Source organism: Triturus cristatus, chromosome 10 (genome assembly GCF_964204655.1).
Source record: "Triturus cristatus chromosome 10, aTriCri1.1, whole genome shotgun sequence".
Lineage (NCBI taxonomy): Eukaryota > Metazoa > Chordata > Amphibia > Caudata > Salamandridae > Triturus > Triturus cristatus.
In genome coordinates this window covers 610602956-610623131 of record NC_140593.1, presented here as the reverse complement: position 1 = coordinate 610623131, position 20176 = coordinate 610602956, and the positions used below count along the sequence as shown (strand labels likewise).

Here is a 20176-nt window from a genome sequence, read left to right as displayed (position 1 = left end):
CGAATGCCTTTCTCTCCTCATTCTTCAAAATGGTTTCTAGCACTATCATAAACATTAAGGAGCTCAGCATGCATTATAAGCAAATGTCAATGCAACAGGCATTTTTTTAAAAATCTTTTAACAATGATCTTTCAGTTTCATTAGTACATCTATTTTTGAGCAACAAATTCTCTAGTCCATACCTTTTGCTTTCATCTCTTTTATTGAGTTCATAAAAGTCCCATTTTCACACACTCTAACATTTGCTCTAGGTGGACGTCTCAGGAAAGTGCCCGACCAAATATCATCTCAGGGGATCGGTCCTATGGAAAACAAAAGATTTAAACCTTTGCTCACAGAGATCTTCAAGTTTTTCTTTCCTGAGATCTGTTCCTCTTCCAGATAAAATGGTGAGTTTTCATTGCCACATTAACATGTTGTGTGCACAGCATTATTTTTAAGCCTTTCTGTCTCATCTTAGGAAGTCGTTGAAATGTCATGTGAATATTTATTCCATAGCTTGAATCCAAGGTCCCAACCTACTAGCCTGAAATTTAGTGCACACATGTGAAGAGAGACTTCATTCATAGTACTCCGAACAGGGGCAGAGATTCAAAAGTGGATAACACACAAATTCTGAAGGGTTTCATTTTAAATAATAAGCTAGGAAACTTAAGTGTCATTTCAAAGCTAAACTCTATCTTGCAAGGATAACCCCAGAGCAAGCTATTTTACAGATGTTTGCCCAGTATTTTACCAAACCTTTTTCCATGCAAACAAAATCATCAGGATAAATGATAGTGACAAAGGTGACGTACTGGAGAAAATGCTGAATCTGCATCAACTTGACCACGCATTTGGACAGGTGAACAATGTTGACAACTAATCACTGGATTTAAGAATACATCTTTGTAAAAAAAAAAAATTAAGAAAACTTTTCTGGCAAAAACTGTATTGCAATAGAATTGACATACTCGGGCACGAATCCCGTTTTGGTAAGGACATGTAAAGAGTAGGCAAAAAGGCAGAAAATGCACAACATTTACTTTACACATCTAACAACGCGGGTCCCAATTCACAAAGAGCCTCCACGGTTGTGGCAGAGGCTCGTCACTCGTGACCAAATCTTCGCACCGCAGTTCTTATTGTGGAGATTTCATCACAAGTGCAGAGACTCCGCCACAACTGCGGAGCCTCCGCCATGACTGTATGCCCACAGTGTACTATTTAGATGTTTGCTGCTATGCGATTTTTCTATGCTCTCCTATACTGGCAGTGATAATGGAAGACAAAGACAATGGAGTTGATGAATGGCTTATGAACCTGGTAAAAGAATGCAAGTTTTTAATACATAAAAGTTGGGGGAAGTGTGAGGCGAAGATGGTCTCTGTTTACTGAATTGTGTTTGTAATTTACAGAAAGGCAAAGACATAGATTAGACATATGTGTTGGGCAACCTACAGAGAAGAGTATTTTTATATGAAACTTTGTTAATTTAACTTAAATTACATCATCAAATATATATACGTTTATTTGATCAATAACATGATCATTTCCATCAGCAAATGTCACAACCAATATACAAATTCATTACGGCATAAAAATCAGTTTTAAAATAAAATAGGGTTTCACATCCCTCCAACAGTACAAACATTTATACAATTTGGACTTTCATATGTGATTAAAAGAGGAGAATTCTACATTTACATCAAATCTAAGATATAGAAGTTCAAGAATTCTAAGCCCCATAGATCCACTGGTGACCCTGAGACCAGGTTACTTACATGATCATTTTTCTTTCTCAGAGTAATTTTTTATCATTTTTAATCTCGCCCACCAGGCATCAAGCAAGTATCTCGAGATTGTGAATACGAGCCACCTTGTAGTGTCGGACCTAAAAATACGTAGGGCATCAGAGGGGCATTGAAAACAGTTTGTAGCTGAGATTCCAATATAGTAGGCTCCGCCTTGAACAAAACTCCCGGTAGCTTGTCCAAACCTAGGAGATGATATCATCAAATAATGTTTGTGTCATAATGAAACATCCATGGGACATAGGTCTGACTATCAATATCCAACTTCATGGCTTTCTTAAAAGACAATGACAAATTTGCACTGAACCCACCGATGATAATGGATTTCACGCTCTCCATACTATTTAGCATGTAGTTCCAGGTTCTACTAGATTGGCCTGATCATACCCTATTACCCTTCTAAGGGTAAGCACGTGGGCATGGGGAGAAGAAGGGAGGAGGGGTCAACACCTAAAATAAAAGCCAAATGAATAAAGCCAAAGAAGGCAGGAGGTAGAAGGAGAAGGAAGAGAGAGAAAGGTGGAGGAATAAAATAGATTCAAATACTTGGTATTCTTCTGTCTTGTTTTTCACAGAGACCATAGCTAACTGCTTAAAAAATAGTTATAGGCAATGCCCATCAATTGACACTGGGAGAGTGAACTCTCTTTCCTGTGTGTAAAATGGAAGCTGGCACTTAAAACATCCAGTATAGGAATCTGCACCAGAACTCCTCGGCATTCTTGCGAACGAAATAGCAGACTAAGATTGTCCCTAAAACCAGAATATTAAAGCGGTGAAGTACTTTGAAAATATTCTTTGTGTCAAAAACATGTCTTGTGGACTTATAGCCTTATATTACAAATAGTACACACATTACTGAGGGATCTAACATTTATTGCAGTGTATGTGCTTCCTGTACAATTTATTACCAAAGGAGTTGCACAACTGCACCATACCCAATTTAAAAAAAAACTACTGCAAGTGCAAAGCTTGTGCTGACACCATACTAAGTGTGATTTACCATATTTATATAGGGATGTTTCCCCTATGTAAATAGGATAATTAGAGGAATCTGCTTTTCAATTACACAGGTCATTATGGAAGCAATAGTAATGGGTTTCCTATAGGAAATACTGATGCCCAGCATCCCTGAGGTGACGCACATTAAGTACTCCCCCCCTAAAATGGTTCTGAGGAGTGATGATTTCAATAGTCAATGATCCAAAGGTGCCTCACTAGGAGGCAACACTCCACCTTCAAAAGTGTGTCTATGGGGTACCAGTTTACAAGCTGAATGGTGATGTATACACTTTTAGGACACCCTCACCATGGCCATCGCCATACTCTTCGCTCCATAACTGCATGGGCAGAGCTTTGTGATGGTTCATGTTATTCTCCTCTAGATCATTGCACATAGTCAAAGCGTGCAGCTGCATGGGAGAATACTTCCTATTCCTGAATGCCTCATATGACCTCGGTATATGCTTGTGCTACGCCATTGAGGTGCGGTGACTGCATGAGCAATCCACAACCGTGCAGGGCTTTCTGCCACGTAGCAGCTAATAGGGTGGGGTCTTTTACAAACAATATCCTTAAACTGATTAGCTACAGCTGTGCGCTGTAAGAAATTTTTAATGCAGATTTTGAAAAAAGTCTACAGATTTCATCGCTGGTAAAGAATATCACAACTAACTAGATGATCTGTTCACCAAATGATGGGTCTTTCTTCAAATGTTACCACATTTACCAGTTCCCAACCTACCTTTGTTATTTTGTCACATATTAGTATCACTTAGGTGCTGTGTTGTTTTTTAATGTAATGGGGAATAAAAACAGGAATAATTTGCCAGATCCATTTATGGATGCCATCACACCCATGGAAGCCAACGAAAACACTGTAATGCATTGTAGAATGCATGAGAAGTGCACCTCATTTAACCCCATCAGTGGCTGTCAAAATATGTCAGCATGTCTTCACTTTCGCCCTAATGTATTTGGCACAATAAAAATGTACTTAATCACTCAGACAAACAGCAGTGCAGAAAATAATGTAATCTTTCCATTCACTGTTTGGATTTGCATTTTATTGCTTTTGGGAGTCTCTCTTGCAGTGCTTACCATCTGGAAAGAAAGGGAAAACATCTGTGATCTAGAAAATAAATTATTTCCTCTGCCCAGAAATATGTCCAGTTGTTTCTAATGTACCGTACTATGTCAAGTTTATGTTGGAGAGATCATTGGGTGATGTAACAAATAGAGTTACTCTACAATAATGTGGATTGAATTTCAGTGGCAATATATCAAATGTTTTAACCCCTGCAACTGAGCAACTCAGCCCCTTCCCTGAGTTATATAGAAGATATTGGCGGAGACTTGCACGTTGTGTGAACCCTCTGTGTGTTTCCCCTGCGCCTTTACCTGTCCAAAGCTATGGTTGGATAACAGACAGTACAGCAGTGAATGTTATTCTGTCACATTAAATGAGATTGGGCAAGAATTGCATTCTAAAACCTTATTGTCTATTAGACCTGCTGTAATGATTATTCTTTGAGAAGATATGTCAATGCACACTGTTCTTTTGTTTAAAGGTTTATTGGTGCAAATTGCATTATTATGGTATGCTTTATAAAATGTCAATAAAGAAAAAATTAACAAATTAGATTGGTGGAGACACTCACTGGCGTTAGAAGGCCGCAGTTTATCATATCAATCATGCACAGCGTAAATCGAAATCTATGCTATCCAAGATAAGTATCCATAAAGTCGTGGACAACTGATGGCCTTGTGGTTCCTTAATGTCCCAGGATGTCTAGCCTTTGGAGGGGGTGACTACTTGCAGTGTTTAGGTTTAACTTTCTAGCTGTATAAGTGTCTTCGAGTTGGCTTCTGCTGTGCTTGTGCCACAAGTGCTACTACACCTGAATGATGAGTACCCCTGTTACCCCAGTTTACCCCAGTGGCCAGGCCATTTGGCAACCAAAGGGCCGTGGGTAAGGGATGACTGCACCATTTGGTCTTTCTTGTGATCTAGATATTGGTCTTACCTGTGACATCTGTCGTTACCAGTGCCTGTCCATTACTTAACAGTGTGTCATTGCAAATGCGCCTGTGACATATGCTCTCTCTTTCGATTGACTATTTGATGTGAGTGGGTGGGCCAGCAACTGGTGTTGTGGGGGGCTTCTTGACAGCACTTTAAACTCCCCCTTCAGCTCTATAGGTCTTTTGTAAATGCTGCCACCTACTGCCATTGGCTGCCCTTTTCGTGCCACCTGCCCCCTTCCTTTTGGCACGCTGCCATTCACAACATTTTTTTGTGGCTTGTTCCCTACTGGCGGGCAGAATGGATGGGCATGATTTGTTTATTAAAAAACAAAAAAGGAGGGTGGCGGCAGGGTTCGGGGGCCTGTGATAAGGCTCTGGCTCTCCAAAGCCTACTTTACAGGATGAGGCCTTCTCTCAAAGCATTTGGAGAAAGCTAAACTTGTATACTTTTAGCAAGGCTGTAAGGGATAGAACGGCTTAATTGAGTTATTCCAAATGTTATTTTCAGGTTGGCCTCTGGCAATGTAAACATTTCCATGTAGATTCATTTTACTTTATTTGTCTCATGTGCATAGTCTAAAAAAAGGTGGCATGACTCCAGAGCTGCTGGTGCACCCCCTCCCTGTTACATTCTCATACTTTTACATCTCCAACATTTACATTGTCATCAATTACAAAGTGATTTCAAAATTCATGGTTAAGGTTAACGAGACAAAGTCAGGGTTTCAATTAGTCATGGGATTAGGGATAACGTTAGTGAAAGGATTAGAGTTAAATTGTGATTTAGGTGTTAGAGTTAGCTGAGGGGTAGTTAACTGCTGGTAGTAAAGGCATGAGTGGGAACCCAGCGCAACCCTCATAGATTTACGTGCTCCAGCCTCTCTTTTGTGTTTCCCAAGCATGCCTGCCTAGTGAACCTTATCACTGCAAGGGAGCAAAAAAAAGGTGGTGCTTTTTACAACACATTTTTAGATCTGATGTTAGCCAAGTCCTTTTGATCGTACTAAAATGATATATAAACTGTACTTACTTATGGAGGTTTTTAGCCTCCCTTCGTCATCCAATGGTCTGTTATTGTATCACTCACATTTATCTTCCACCCACTGATGTATACAGAATAGGGCAATGGTTCAGCCCACTTCAGCCATCAGCTATCTTCACTGTGAGTGATGGAAATCTGCTCTTTCTCAAGGACCACATCTGCATGCAAAGTAATCCCCTTCAGTGCCAGGGATTCTTATGGCAATGTGTAAATTTTAGAACAACAACATTGGTATGCTTATAGTGAATATTTATTTTAATTAGTGAGTGCCTAGCTGTTCATCCACCAATAACATTTTACAAAACCCATGACAAAACAAAACAATTACTGACAAAACTAAAAAGCTGGCAGATAATGCCCGCTCTTTTGACATTGACAGTGCATATTATCGTGTATAACCTTTTTAATTTCAATGGTCCTTATTGGCTTTAAACATGAATAATGACCATAGATTACAGGCAGGTACACCTTCCAGAACTTCCAGAAAACCCACTTGCTTTCCCGTTTCTAAACTCCAACCTAAAATGAATCACTCCTATATCCAACCTTCCACAAGAGCGATCCTCCCGTAACAGCTCAGACCACTCTTCTAATCCCATTGAACAGATTGGTCAGTGCTCCAGACCACAAAATAGTGCTGCACTCCCCCAGGACCAAGATCCTCAACATCTGAGGGGAAAGTTACATTCCTGTAGTCTTTGTTAAGGTGTACGTCGGCACAGTTTAAAGCTGTTTATTAGAATCTTCAAACAATTCTGCTACAGTAGTGATGGTCAGGTATGAATATTTTAATTTAGCAGGGTTGTCCATCACAGTAAGTTTCTAGGTGACATGGTATGTGACAGTTGATGTCACTGTTGTTGACCAGTGATGTGTCTTTGTTGCAATGGGTAGACATATGTGTGGTTATGAATTGGTCTGATGGTGCCTGGGCCTAACTGTCTGACACAGACAACATTTGTGTGTGATCTAGACTGGCAGTGTGTCTGAAAATGACGTGAGGCAAGTCAGAGTTAGTGTACAAGAGGTGAGTGGGTGTGTAAGAATGTAGAATTATCATATGCTTAAATTGATGTGATGAAAGACACAAAGTTTCTAGTCCTGGGATTTCCCAGACAACAGCGCCCCAAATTTATCTCTTTCTAAACTAAAAACCTAAGTTTGTGACCTGCCACATACTATGTGAATCATTACCTTCAATTTAAAATATTGTGCTTGTATTAAGTGACCAACTTGATCACATCATTTTAAAGTGCAGAATGGTCCAAACTGCAGACCACTCACCCATTCGCTTTACCGCAAATTCGATTGCACAACATTTCACTGACAGTGACATACTGTAGTCACGCTTTGGGCATGGAGCATAGGCAGAGAGAATGAGTGGTTTGTCCATTCCTGTGCAACAACAACCCTAAGGAACTTCGAGGCAGGGGAGAGAGAGAGGGGCTATCAGTTCTAGTCTCTATGCCTTGAAAAACAGCCTGCACTCTCTGACGATTTGCCCACCTGTCAAAATAGTCATTCAAGCCCTGAGGTTTAGGTGCAAACATTGGGGTAAGGGTTAGTTGTGAAGGGTTAAAGATTGTTGTTAGGTGCAAGGGTTATTGTTAGAGTGAGTGCTTTAGGTTTGGGGAGCCTTTAATGATAACAGTTGGGGTTACGAACAATTCCTCGATTTGATTTCGCTGTGTACAGCAGTGTAAGCGCTCTGTGCACTGCAGCCAAGGCTATGAGCGCCAAGAACACGACCGTGCATGCAAGTGCAGTGACAAATATCAGTGCAAATATCACTCCAACCTTTTGCTCAAAAAGTGAAAAGAAGGTGCATTTCCACACATACAGCACCACATAAGGCAGGTTTGCAATTTAGATACACATGGCATGAATAGGTTACTCAGGCAAGTACACTCAGGGTTTAGAAAACCACAGGATGCCAACAGTTGCACCATTGTAAGATTTTACTAAAGATTCTCAATTGGAGCACTGTTCATAGGGTGAGAAAATGCAGCATCTCATTAACACACTTTTGCATGTAATTACACTTAAAATAGACACACCTTGCCATTGCTCTGGGTGTTCTGCAGAGAGGCCAAGGATTGGACGAATAAGTATTCTGAACCCCTTTATGACCCAAGAAGAGGCACTATGAGGAATTCTCACTGCCTTCAGACTGAACTCCACAGGTCTCCACCGTGGCCCACCCACAACCTGACTCCCACTGTTACATATGAGCAACTCCTAACACCAAACACTATGCATGAGTAATATGTTGCATGAAAAAAACTATAGCACTGTTGGAAACGGCCCTTTTTGCAGGGTTATCCCCAAACTTTTTGCTTCTTCCTCCTTTATTTTTTCTGACCTGTGGTTGTTGGCAATAGGACTCTGAGCACTTTACCACTGCTGATCAGTGCTAAAGTGCATATGCTCTCTGTATAAATTGTTATATTGATTGGTTATCCATGATTGGTATATTTGTTTCACCTGTTAGCCCCTAGTAAAGTGCACTGCGTGTGCCAGGGCTGGTGATCCAAATGCTACTAGTGGGCTGCAGCACTGATTGTGCCACCCACAGGAGTAGCGCTAAAATGATGTCTTAGGCCTGCTTGCAGTGCCTATGTGCAGTCCAGGACTGCCATGTCGACCTGGCCAGTGCACCCACTGACCAGGCCTTATCCTTCCCTTTCTGTACATGTCAGGCATCCCTATGGTAGCCCTAGGTACCCCCCTGGGCTGGGTGCAATGTATCTGAAAGGTAGGGCATGTACTGAGGTGTGTAACATTCCCTGGTAGTGAATTACAGCCATTTTCGTTTTTCACTGCTGAGAGGCTATCTTGCCCATAGGATAGAATGGGGAAGGCTGTTTACATGCCTATCTTCCCATAAGGGCAAGATAGAAAATCCAAGTTTGGTATCTCTGGGTTCAGAATTTAATTATACATCTTTTTAGCAAGATGGTTTTTAAATTCACTGTGTGAGAATAGCACTTTTTAGAAAGTAGCTATTCTCCTGTTTAACCTTCCTGTGTGCCTGTGTGCTGGTTGGCTGACTGGTGTCATGTGATGGGCTAGGTGGCTCCAGGAGCCTGGATGAGTCAGCAGCAGGGTGAATAGGGAGATCTGCTTTAGATTTAGATGGGTGGGAGGAGTAGTCCCTGGGTTTGAATAGGGCTGCCTCTGCCAACACAAGGCTGGCTCCACCCCCTGCTGGCCAGGCTGAGGACTCTGCCTCTGCTGGCACAAAGAAGGCCCCACCTCCTGCTGAGCGTCTAACGACCCTGCCCCTCACTCTGAAAGGAACCAGGTGCTCCAGAGCAGAGCACACCCAGGAACCGGTTTGAGCAGGGGAATCCCCCCACTGAAACACAGAGAGACAAAGACTTGGAGGGGTATAAGAAGAGGACCCCAGACACCTAAATTTTAGATCACTTTGGAACTAAGAAGAAACCTCTGCCAAGGAGAAAGCTGAAAAGGACTGAAGAGGAGAAGACTGCCTGCTTGCTGTTTTGCTTTGCTGCCAAGGAGAGGGGAAGGACTTTGCTGTGTCCCCTTCTTTTGATTCTGATCTCCAAGGGCCTGAGAAGAGCTGGCTCCATGTTAAGAAGTCCCAGGAACAAAAGGACTTCACCACCAGCTCCCCTGGAACTCTGCTGAGAGAGTTCTGACCTGCCTTGGAGTGCTTGCCCAGTCTTGGGGCCTCAGGAGGTCGTTTTGCTGTGTTTTGGGAGCTGGGAAGCAGAAGCGTGAAAAAGAGCAACTGGTACCCAACGCATCATCCGATTGCGTGTCGCAAGAACGAGAGTGCGTGGAAAATTTCATCGCGGCACCATCGCAACACGCAGGGTCCCGCATCGCCGAGTGCGTCGAGCATCGTCCCGAAGCGTGAAGATTCCTGACATTGCGAGGGTCGTCGCAGAACCAGTTTGCGAGCCGCACCACTGCCGGTGCGTGAAAGTCTCCAGTCATCAGGTGCGTCGACGCAGAGTCCCGTTCCGTGGCGCATCGAGAGTTGCGGCGCCGGAAGACAACGCTGCGCCGCGCATCGTGCCACATCGAAGCGTGTCGCATCGAACCTGTGCGTGAAGCTTCCCCCTAAGAAACCTACGCAACGAAGGCCAAAGTCATCGCATCCGCCCCTTACAGATCGGAGCCGGCGCATCCACCTCTGCTGCGTGAAGCAGGGCTGCTGCAAAGCCTCCCCAGGATCTCAGGAGTATCGCATCGACTTTGCAAGCTTCCTTGTTATAGCGTTTGGGAACCTTATCGCAACTACAGGTACTGTTGGGCACGAAAGTGTCGCATTTTGTGCATTGAGAGTCGCATTGTGCAAGACACTGACTTTTACATCCTGGAGTACTTTCTGCAAGCTCTTGAACTAACTTTGAAGTAATCTTTTTGAATTATATGTTGGTTTGTCTGTAGTATTTGGTCTTGTGAAGTTTTTAGTAAAGATACCTTATTTTTCTAAAACTGGTGTGGAGTAAATCTGTGGTGTTTTCACTGTGTTACTGTGAGTCTTGGTACAAATACTTTACACATTGCCTTTGATAGCCTAGACTGCTCAGGCCAAGCTACCTAGAGGGTGAGTAGGCGTTATCTTAACAGTGTATCCCCCTTTCCCTGACTAGAAGCAAGGGTCCCTACTTGGACAGTGGTACCTACCCTGCCGACTAGAGACCCCCAGATCTAACATTGGTGGTCAGCGGTGGGATTGAACTTGTATTTGTACTTGACCCACAGTAATTGGTGTACATCACTAGGAGTGCAGACCAATAGACAACCACATACTGTATTTTTTTTAATTATTCTATTTTTGAGTAACTCTTCAAGAGCATCTTGTCTCAGGTGGCAACAAGTGAGAGGGCAGGATTGGAGTTTTCCATTGAGGATTTGTATTCGTACAAGGTTGAGGAGCTCAGGCAATTCTGCAAAGACCTTGGTTGCCCGGTGAAAAGCGGATCTAGAAAGGATGTGCTACAAAGAGTCTTGAAGGCCTGTTGGGAGGCCCAAGAGGAAGATGATACAAATGAAGAGGAGGGTTTTGTTCCCCAAGATCTGCCCGTGGGCAGAACAGTCTCAAGGGCTGGCAGCTCCCATTCCAGTAGGGGGCTCACTCCAGAGGAGCTAGAGGAGAATCAAAGGGTGAGAAACCATGAGTTGGAAATAATGAAGATGAAAATGAAGCAATCGGAAGTAGAAAAGGCTTTGGAGGAGAAGAAATTGCTTCTGGCTCATGAGTTGAGGATGAGGGAGCTTGATTTGGAGCTCGAGAGGCTTGAGGCCATGAGTGTCTCAGCTGAAAAAGAAAAATGGGTAGCTCAAGAAGTGAGCTTTGCTGAGTTGGAGGTGGAGTCCAGCTCAGATGGTGGCAGCAAGATTGTAGTTTCTAGTGCTGAGAGAAAGGTACAAACACCCAGAGATGTGGCACCTGACTTGAAGGAGGGGGTTGACATACACCAGGGGGTTCAGGTTTATGATGTTGTTCCAGTGGAGTGCAGTGTCCCGGTAGTAGATTGGGGAACTGGCACAGGGGACCATATTCCTAGTGGTGGGAGGGACACTCTACTGACCCTAGATGAGAGGTACAGGGAGAGGGGTTCCCCATGGTAGAAACCTTGGTGTGTGAGTGTGGAGACCGCCCAGAAGAGTGTGAGTTGTGTGACAGAGACAGTCAGATACTGTCTTGCCAATCTCAGGAGAGTGGTGTGGGGTACTTGTGTGAGGCACTGGAGGGTGAGGCGAACGGTAGCTTGGTTAACAACTGTGGGGGGCTGTGTGATTCATTTGTTGGAGAGCATATTTTAAGTCCCTGTTTTCCAGAGCTATGCCAACACCCGGTGGAGTGTGAGTTCTCTGGTTCCAGAGAGCTTGCATTGGAGGCAGACCTTTGGTTGGATGTCAAAAGGTCTGGAGAGGCATTGGGGAGTGATCCCAAAAGGAGTGGCCCAGATATCTTCCAGACCTGTGAGGTGGAAGAGGTTCAGTGTAGCTCGGTTAGGTCCCAGTGTAGTGGGAGGGGTGTAGGGGCTCACGTCCTGTCTCAGTGGAGAAGGGGTGAGTGTGGGACTGTGGGTCCCAAGGTGCCCGAAACCCAGTCTCAGGGCCTGGAGGGTTCCTTAAGGGAGCACCAGGTTGGGGGCCTAGACCGTGCTAGTAGGCCATTTGAGGAGGATCTCCTAGTGTCAGGAGAACCTGGAGCCTCTGTAAACAGAGCTCCAGTGGTTCTGGTGTCTGGCGGTACCGCTCCAGTTGGGAGGGTGCAGAAGTCCAGACTGAGGGGGGAGAGGGGGATGTGTTCCCCAGTGGGAGAACCAGTGGGTCAGGGACCAGCCAGAAGGGCTGAGTCCCCTAGGAGTGACCATGGTGACACCACTTCTGTCCTGGGGATCTTCGCGCACTGTCAGATGGACAGGGGCCGGGAGATCTGCGCCAGGCAGACTGTCACGAGACACATGAGTCATGTGTCACCCTCGGGGAGATACTGTGTGAGTCCCCAGAAGTCCTGGCATGCCAGGCAGGTGTGCAACCGCAGGGTTTAGTCACTGGGTTGGGAGACCAGGTTCAGGATCTGCCTGACCTGGGGGGAAGGACATCTGTAAGCTGTGTCCTGACCGGTTTGGCTTCCAGGGGTACCACTCCAGTGGGGAGGGTGCAGCACTCTGGAAGGGGGTGCAGAGGGAGAGAGTCCTCGCCTCTGACCCCAGTGCAACCTGAGGGTTTAGACCCTAGGTTGGGAGACCAGTTGCTGGAGAGAGGTCCTGAACTGGAGGGAGGGACATCTGTAAGCAGTGTCTCTACCAGTTTGTCTTTGAGGTGTACCACTCTGAGTAGGAGGGTGCAGAACTCTGGAAGGGGGTGCAGAGGGAGGGAGTCCTCGCCTCTGACCCCGGTTCACCTGAAGGGTGTAGACCCTAGGTTGGAGGACCAGGTCCGGGGTGTCCCCTCTGACCTGGGATCCCAGTTGCAGGATAGAACCCCTGAACTGGTGGGTGAATGGTGCAGGACACCTGCCACAGGTGCCCTGACTATTCTAGAAGGGGGTACCGCTCCAGGTGGGAGGGTACAGAGCCCCAAGGAAGAGGAGGACTGGGTATGGAAAAGCCTACCCCAGCCTCCTGTCCAGCCACCGGATACAGGCCCGGGGCTGGTCGGTCAGTGTCAGGTTGTCAGACCCGACCTGACAGGGAAGGGAGTGGACAAAGGGTGCCAAGCACCTGGGGCTACTGCCCCCCACCCTCTGACGCCACAGGGGTTTGAGAGCCCTGAGAGGCATAAGGCCTGGGTCTCATCCCTGACCACTGTCACTGGTCACTGCGGCTTGCTGTCTGTCTGTTGGGACACACCTGTGAGCAAGTTAAGGCTAGGTGCTGCACAGGTGGTGTCCACGGTTGAGGAGAAGGGTTCCACATGGGTTGGCGTGGTGGACCCTGAGAGTGTGGATGGAGAGATCCAACCGGGTTCAGGAAGGCGTAGAACAGGAATAGTGCTCTGCTGTTTGGGCAAGTTTCCGTGTTCTATCGCCCTAAGCAGGGAATCCCATCGAGGTATCGCTTGGTCTACCCTGGCTTTAGGCTGGAAGGGGGTTGTGTTGGAAACGACCCTTTTTGCAGGGTTATCCCCAAACATTTAGCTTCTTCCTCCTTTATTTTTTCTGACCTGTGGTTGTTGGCAATAGGACTCTGAGCACTTTACCACTGCTGATCAGTGCTAAAGTGCATATGCTCTCTGTATAAATTGTTATATTGATTGGTTATCCATGATTGGTATATTTGTTTCACCTGTTAGCCCCTAGTAAAGTGCACTGCGTGTGCCAGGGCTGGTGATCCAAATGCTACTAGTGGGCTGCAGCACTGATTGTGCCACCCACAGGAGCAGCGCTAAAATGATGTCTTAGGCCTGCTTGCAGTGCCTATGTGCAGTCCAGGACTGCCATGTCGACCTGGCCAGTGCACCCACTGACCAGGCCTTATCCTTCCCTTTCTGTACATGTCAGGCATCCCTATGGTAGCCCTAGGTACCCCCCTGGGCTGGGTGCAGTGTATCTGAAAGGTAGGGCATGTACTGAGGTGTGTAACATGCCCTGGTAGTGAATTACAGCCATTTTCGTTTTTCACTGCTGAGAGGCTATCTTGCCCATAGGATAGAATGGGGAAGGCTGTTTACATGCCTATCTTCCCATAAGGGCAAGATAGAAAATCCAAGTTTGGTATCTCTGGGTTCAGAATTTAATTTATACATCTTTTTAGCAAGATGGTTTTTAAATTCACTGTGTGAGAATAGCACTTTTTAGAAAGTAGCTATTCTCCTGTTTAACCTTCCTGTGTGCCTGTGTGCTGGTTGGCTGACTGGTGTCATGTGATGGGCTAGGTGGCTCCAGGAGCCTGGATGAGTCAGCAGCAGGGTGAATAGGGAGATCTGCTTTAGATTTAGATGGGTGGGAGGAGTAGTCCCTGGGTTTGAATAGGGCTGCCTCTGCCAACACAAGGCTGGCTCCACCCCCTGCTGGCCAGGCTGAGGACTCTGCCTCTGCTGGCACAAAGAAGGCTCCACCTCCTTCTGAGCGTCTAACGACCCTGCCCCTCACTCTGAAAGGAACCAGGTGCTCCAGAGCAGAGCACACCCAGGAACCGGTTTGAGCAGGGGAATCCCCCCACTGAAACACAGAGAGACAAAGACTTCGAGGGGTATAAGAAGAGGACCCCAGACACCTAAATTTTAGATCACTTTGGAACTAAGAAGAAACCTCTGCCAAGGAGAAAGCTGAAAAGGACTGAAGAGGAGAAGACTGCCTGCTTGCTGTTTTGCTTTGCTGCCAAGGAGAGGGGAAGGACTTTGCTGTGTCCCCTTCTTTTGATTCTGATCTCCAAGGGCCTGAGAAGAGCTGGCTCCATGTTAAGAAGTCCCAGGAACAAAAGGACTTCACCACCAGCTCCCCTGGAACTCTGCTGAGAGAGTTCTGACCTGCCTTGGAGTGCTTGCCCAGTCTTGGGGCCTCAGGAGGTCGTTTTGCTGTGTTTTGGGAGCTGGGAAGCAGAAGCGTGAAAAAGAGCAACTGGTACCCAACGCATCATCCGATTGCGTGTCGCAAGAACGAGAGTGCGTGGAAAAATTCATCGCGGCACCATCGCAACACGCAGGGTCCCCGCATCGCCGAGTGCGTCGAGCATCGTCCCGAAGCGTGAAGATTCCTGACATTGCGAGGGTCGTCGCAGAACCAGTTTGCGAGCCGCACCACTGCCGGTGCGTGAAAGTCTCCAGTCCGTGGCGCATCGAGAGTTGTGGCGCCGGAAGACAACGCTGCGCCGCGCATCGTGCCACATCGAAGCGTGTCGCATCGAACCTGTGCGTGAGCTTCCCCCTAAGAAACCTACGCAACGAAGGCCAAAGTCATCGCATCCTCCCCTTACAGATCGGAGCCGGCGCATCCACCTCTGCTGCGTGAAGCAGGGCTGCTGCAAAGCCTCCCCAGGATCTCAGGAGTATCGCATCGACTTTGCAAGCTTCCTTGTTATAGCTTTTGGGAACCTTATCGCAACTACAGGTACTGTTGGGCACGAAAGTGTCGCATTTTGTGCATTGAGAGTCGCATTGTGCAAGACACTGACTTTTACATCCTGGAGTACTTTCTGCAAGCTCTTGAACTAACTTTGAAGTAATCTTTTTGAATTATATGTTGGTTTGTCTGTAGTATTTGGTCTTGTGAAGTTTTTAGTAAAGATACCTTATTTTTCTAAAACTGGTGTGGAGTAAATCTGTGGTGTTTTCACTGTGTTACTGTGAGTGTTGATACAAATACTTTACACATTGCCTTTGATAGCCTAGACTGCTCAGGCCAAGCTACCTAGAGGGTGAGCAGGGGTTATCTTAACAGTGTATCCCCCTTTCCCTGACTAGAAGCAAGGGTCCCTACTTGGCCAGTGGTACCTACCCTGCCAACTAGAGACCCCCAGATCTAACAAGCACCATTGTGAAAAAGCAAATTCTGTTAGGAAATGTGCTTTTCTTCACACAGCAGATCACGCACACGTTGCACTTAACGAGGTAACTGAATGAATTTGCAATGTAGGTGAAGCATAGTAGTCCAAGCGCCTTAGAATATAAATAGTGCGTTAAAGAAACTACCCAAAAAGATTTTTGCATCCTCCCACTGGTGTGGTTAGCGTCCTTTAAATGTTGCAACATTAATTTGCATAGTGCTCTTACATTAAGACCAAATTTTTTAAGTGGGGGACTTTGATTCCAAAGAAAGTCCATAAAGAACTGTGTTACTGATAATGTGGTAGTCAATTAGAATAGGGTGAGAGAATAGCACATAAAAAATGAGAGCAAGTGACGGGCGGACATGCGGAGACCGGCATCCAGGCAGGAAGACTTGTTTAGCTGACTGCCTGGTTTCGTTTTCACAGCACAGGAGACTGACTGAATTAGAATTCCTCGGAACATTTAAACTCTCACAATTACCCGCCCCATCTTTGTATAGTACAAAAAGTAGGGGAATGGGAAGCAAATGACCGTTTTTTGCGCCACTCATGTTTTTTATAAGCAGCAGCACAAAACGGTCTCTTGCACGGTTGTGATGTGCAGTGAAGTGTGTGTGCCCGTCACACAAGATACTGCGTTCTTGTGGTACCATGGGTGCATGGGTGTGAACTTTATGGGGGACAATTGTTAGGATTAATGTTTGGGATTAGAGGTTGGTGTTGAAGCTGAGGTTATGGTTTGAGCAAAGGCTGCAATTAGGGTTTGGGTCAAGTGGCTTTTGTTAGTAGTTAGGGCTAGTAGTGGGGGTCAATTTAGAGTTACATTTCTAGATACAGAAGCTGACACTGTAAAGGCATCAACCACGTAATGGTGGCATTGTGGTGGCAAAATCCATATGAACTATAAATTGATAAGGTAGTCATATGAAGTTGTGTAAATGACAGAGCAAGTATTGATTATGTAATGCTTGTACCTGTATTGACATATATTGTTTTGGACTTATATTGGCTATCAATGTTTCAGATAAGTTGTTTTCAAAGCCAAGCAAGTGATGCAGTGGAAAGCTTAGCAAATTTCATCTCTTTACAAAATTTCAAATATTATCACCACAACGAGGCCCATAAACTTATCAACGTTCCTACTTTACCAAGTATTCACCATCCTAATCAAAACCTTGGACCTGTGGTAAATATTTAAATTACCTGTACTATTTTTATGCGGTAAAATTCAATAAGAATAACTCAGTAAAATAAGAGGCAGAATCCGTGGTATTAGAGGTTCTAAAAAGGATTTTATTCCTTACAAAGGAATTATGGTTCGAACCAGGCAATCGAATTCCATCACCACGAAGGTTCAGGAAGGGATAGGCAATACATTATTGACAAGCAAACATATATATAGTAAAATGCATTACAGTAAGACAGATGCAGGAGGCGTAACAGCTGATAATACAGATAAGAATACACATACGTAATGAAAAAGGCGTTATAATAGGCGTGCATAAAGGCGTATACTAGAAACATCATTTAAAATGATATCACAGGTGGGTGGATCCATAAAAGAATCCTGCAATGTCAGCAGAAATATTTGGCAGAGATGCGTGCGCAGCCGCATGACGTGTGATTGACGTGTAACTAGGGGGTGAAGGGAACGTGACATTTAGCCCTATGTGAGGAGACAGAAGTCTGGGGGGTCAGGTCAACCTAATCCCAAATCATATCTAATATCTTATGTTTAGGGAACTGTATTATCCAAAAGGAAAGGTCTCTCGGACAGGATCTATTCTATACTGACGGTTAGTGCGTGTACAAGCGTCTAAGTGTCTACATGAGATGCGAGGGGGCATGGGCCTTCCATGGAAACGGAGGCTATGAATTACTTGCATGAAGACAGTGAGGCCGGGCCCCTTGCTCGGTAGCTGGAAGGATGTTTACCTAAACTACTAGACAGGAATGCATTGGATGAGGAGCGGAGCAGATAACTTGAAGGTGAAATACAGTTTTTGGCAGGCAACAGGCCGCGTCAGGCACCGTCAGCCGCGCAGGGAGTAGGACAAAGTTCATGGATACAGATGCAAACTCAGGCTGGAGCTTTCAGAGGCAGAAAGCAGGAAAAGACTTGATGACAGGATTCAGGGCCTACTCGCCTGAACTGTAAAACGTGAAAAGTATACCGTATAAAGTCGGTGGCCAATCATACTTAGGAATGGAATACCCAACCCATTCATGGCGGATCTGAAAGAGGACATGTTAACGTTGGACGCACATGTATTTGCGTCTTCATAGCTAGAACCGGAGGGAACATACATGTACTTGTAGCATGTACATGGAGCCGTTGGGGTCTAAGATAGGGGACATGATTGATCATAAAATTCATATTTCCTCATTCCCTCCTTGTCCCCTACGGACCCTTCATGAAATATCGATCTTCATTAATCCATCAATCTGTTCATATAACATCATCTGTTCTTCTTTCTTTTTACGAGGTCTTGAATAAAAACTTGAATGTGGAATACACGATGTGGCACACAGACCACAAATCGCTGGCCCACATTGTAGACACAAGCAGCAACTGAATAGTATGAGAAAGCCAATACCTAGGAAGGATAGGATCCTCCATCCCCAGGCTGACAACACGCTCCAGAACCAACCGGACCAAGTCCAGGTGCCTGGACTCTGGTGTATCTGGCTTACAATCTTATGAAGGCGAGTTATGGCTTTATATACTGACGGCGCGTTTTCTGGAATGAAAACACAGCAACTTGATCCGATGACCCTACAAGCTCCGCCCCTATCGGCCAGGATGACGTCAAGGACAAGACGATTTTGAAGAACAACAATCCGCATCGCAGACTGCTCCTCTGTTAAGTTGCCTAGGGCGGAAGTAGTTTCATTCACTACTGCTTCAAGGGTTCTAGTTAATCTACGTATCAGCTTACTATTAGTGACTGTACCTATGTAGGGAAAGAAACCTTTATTGAAATCTGTGTATTGCTCCCATGCCGTTTCAGTGTAGTCGACAATCGGGAGATCTCTCTTCTGTCTGTTGTGTACTAAATGGGTATTCCTATGGTAATCAGGCGGGGCTAGGAAAACAGGTGGCAGAAGGAATGCAATGTAACAGGTACCATCCCAATCTAGAGGTAAACGTATATATGCGGTCTGGCCACATATGAAGTAGGAATGACGAGAAGCTCTAAATGTAGACTTGCCTTGATCACTGAATTCGATTATAGTGGTACATTTACTATGGCCCATGTGTATTGAACCATTCTTTCTTACACATAATTCACCTTTAACTGGAAATACTGACATAGCGGGCAAGATTGGTACAGCTTCGGATTCAACATTCCGAATCATGAGGTTAAGTGTAAAGTTACCTAATCCATATACTTCATTTTCTAGATCAGTTCCTGTTCTTTTGGGAAGTCCCTCCTTGTTAGGGTAGCAGACTTTAAGTAAAACTAGGTTCAGGTTTCCCCATACCCAGTTGTCCTGGTAAACTACAGAATTTGAATCTAAGGAATTAATCAAACTAAACCATGCTCCACAGGAGCCATTGTGTGTGAATGGATACGGAAAGAGGGGCAGAACTCCCTTGTATTGCTGATAGGGAGGGAGTCGGCCACATATCCAACAATTGGTAGCATTGCTGGTCTGATGGGAATGATGTAACATACTAATGAATGTGTTGTTGCGCAGCGCAAATCTATAGGACAACTCATGCGGAGGTAATTCGCTAAAAGAATGTTCGGCAGTAGCATTGAAAGCACACTTGGAAATAGGGTAATACATGTGTAATAGTATACTTGCGACAATAATCAGAAGACTTAGAAAAAACATAATTAATAATGTCACTATACAGTGACTACGAAGTGATTTACAGTACGCATGTTTCTTGAGCTGTTTCTGTCTATTTCTCTCTCTATTTTGGTCTAGAGGATACATGTCAGAGACTAATTCAACCGATTCACCTTGGAGAGGACTTAAACAATCAAATTGTCTGACTTGCTAGACCTTAGTTTCAGTTTATAGTTCTCTTGTTCTGATTTTTCAACCAGGGGGAGTTTTGAGTCAGTCGGTGAGGGAATGCAGGGCTGAAAGTTCAAATCCGACGGTAGTCCATGAAATTTCTTGATATGACTCGAGTGTAGCCAACCCTTGCGACCCTCAATCTTCATGGCTGTCCTTGTGGTGAGAAGAACGAGCTTTGGCGACTGCCAACGAGGCTCCAGCGGGCTCCTCCTGTCGAAGTTTCTTACAAGTACTAGATCGCCTGGAACCACTTCATGGGGCTTCACCTCTGTGTTATCGGGAAAAGCTGCAGCTACCTG

General features: G+C 45.2%; 1 protein-coding gene across 1 annotated transcript in view; it reads left to right on the top strand.

Moving 5' to 3' along the window:
- APOLTP (apolipoprotein lipid transfer particle homolog) overlaps window positions 1-20176 on the top strand; it is a 1292669-nt gene that overhangs the window by 262293 nt on the left and 1010200 nt on the right. The window contains exon 6 of the mRNA XM_085632129.1: window positions 252-389. Coding sequence (XP_085488255.1) covers window positions 252-389 — 138 coding nt within the window. The remainder of the gene's footprint in view (window positions 1-251; window positions 390-20176) is intronic.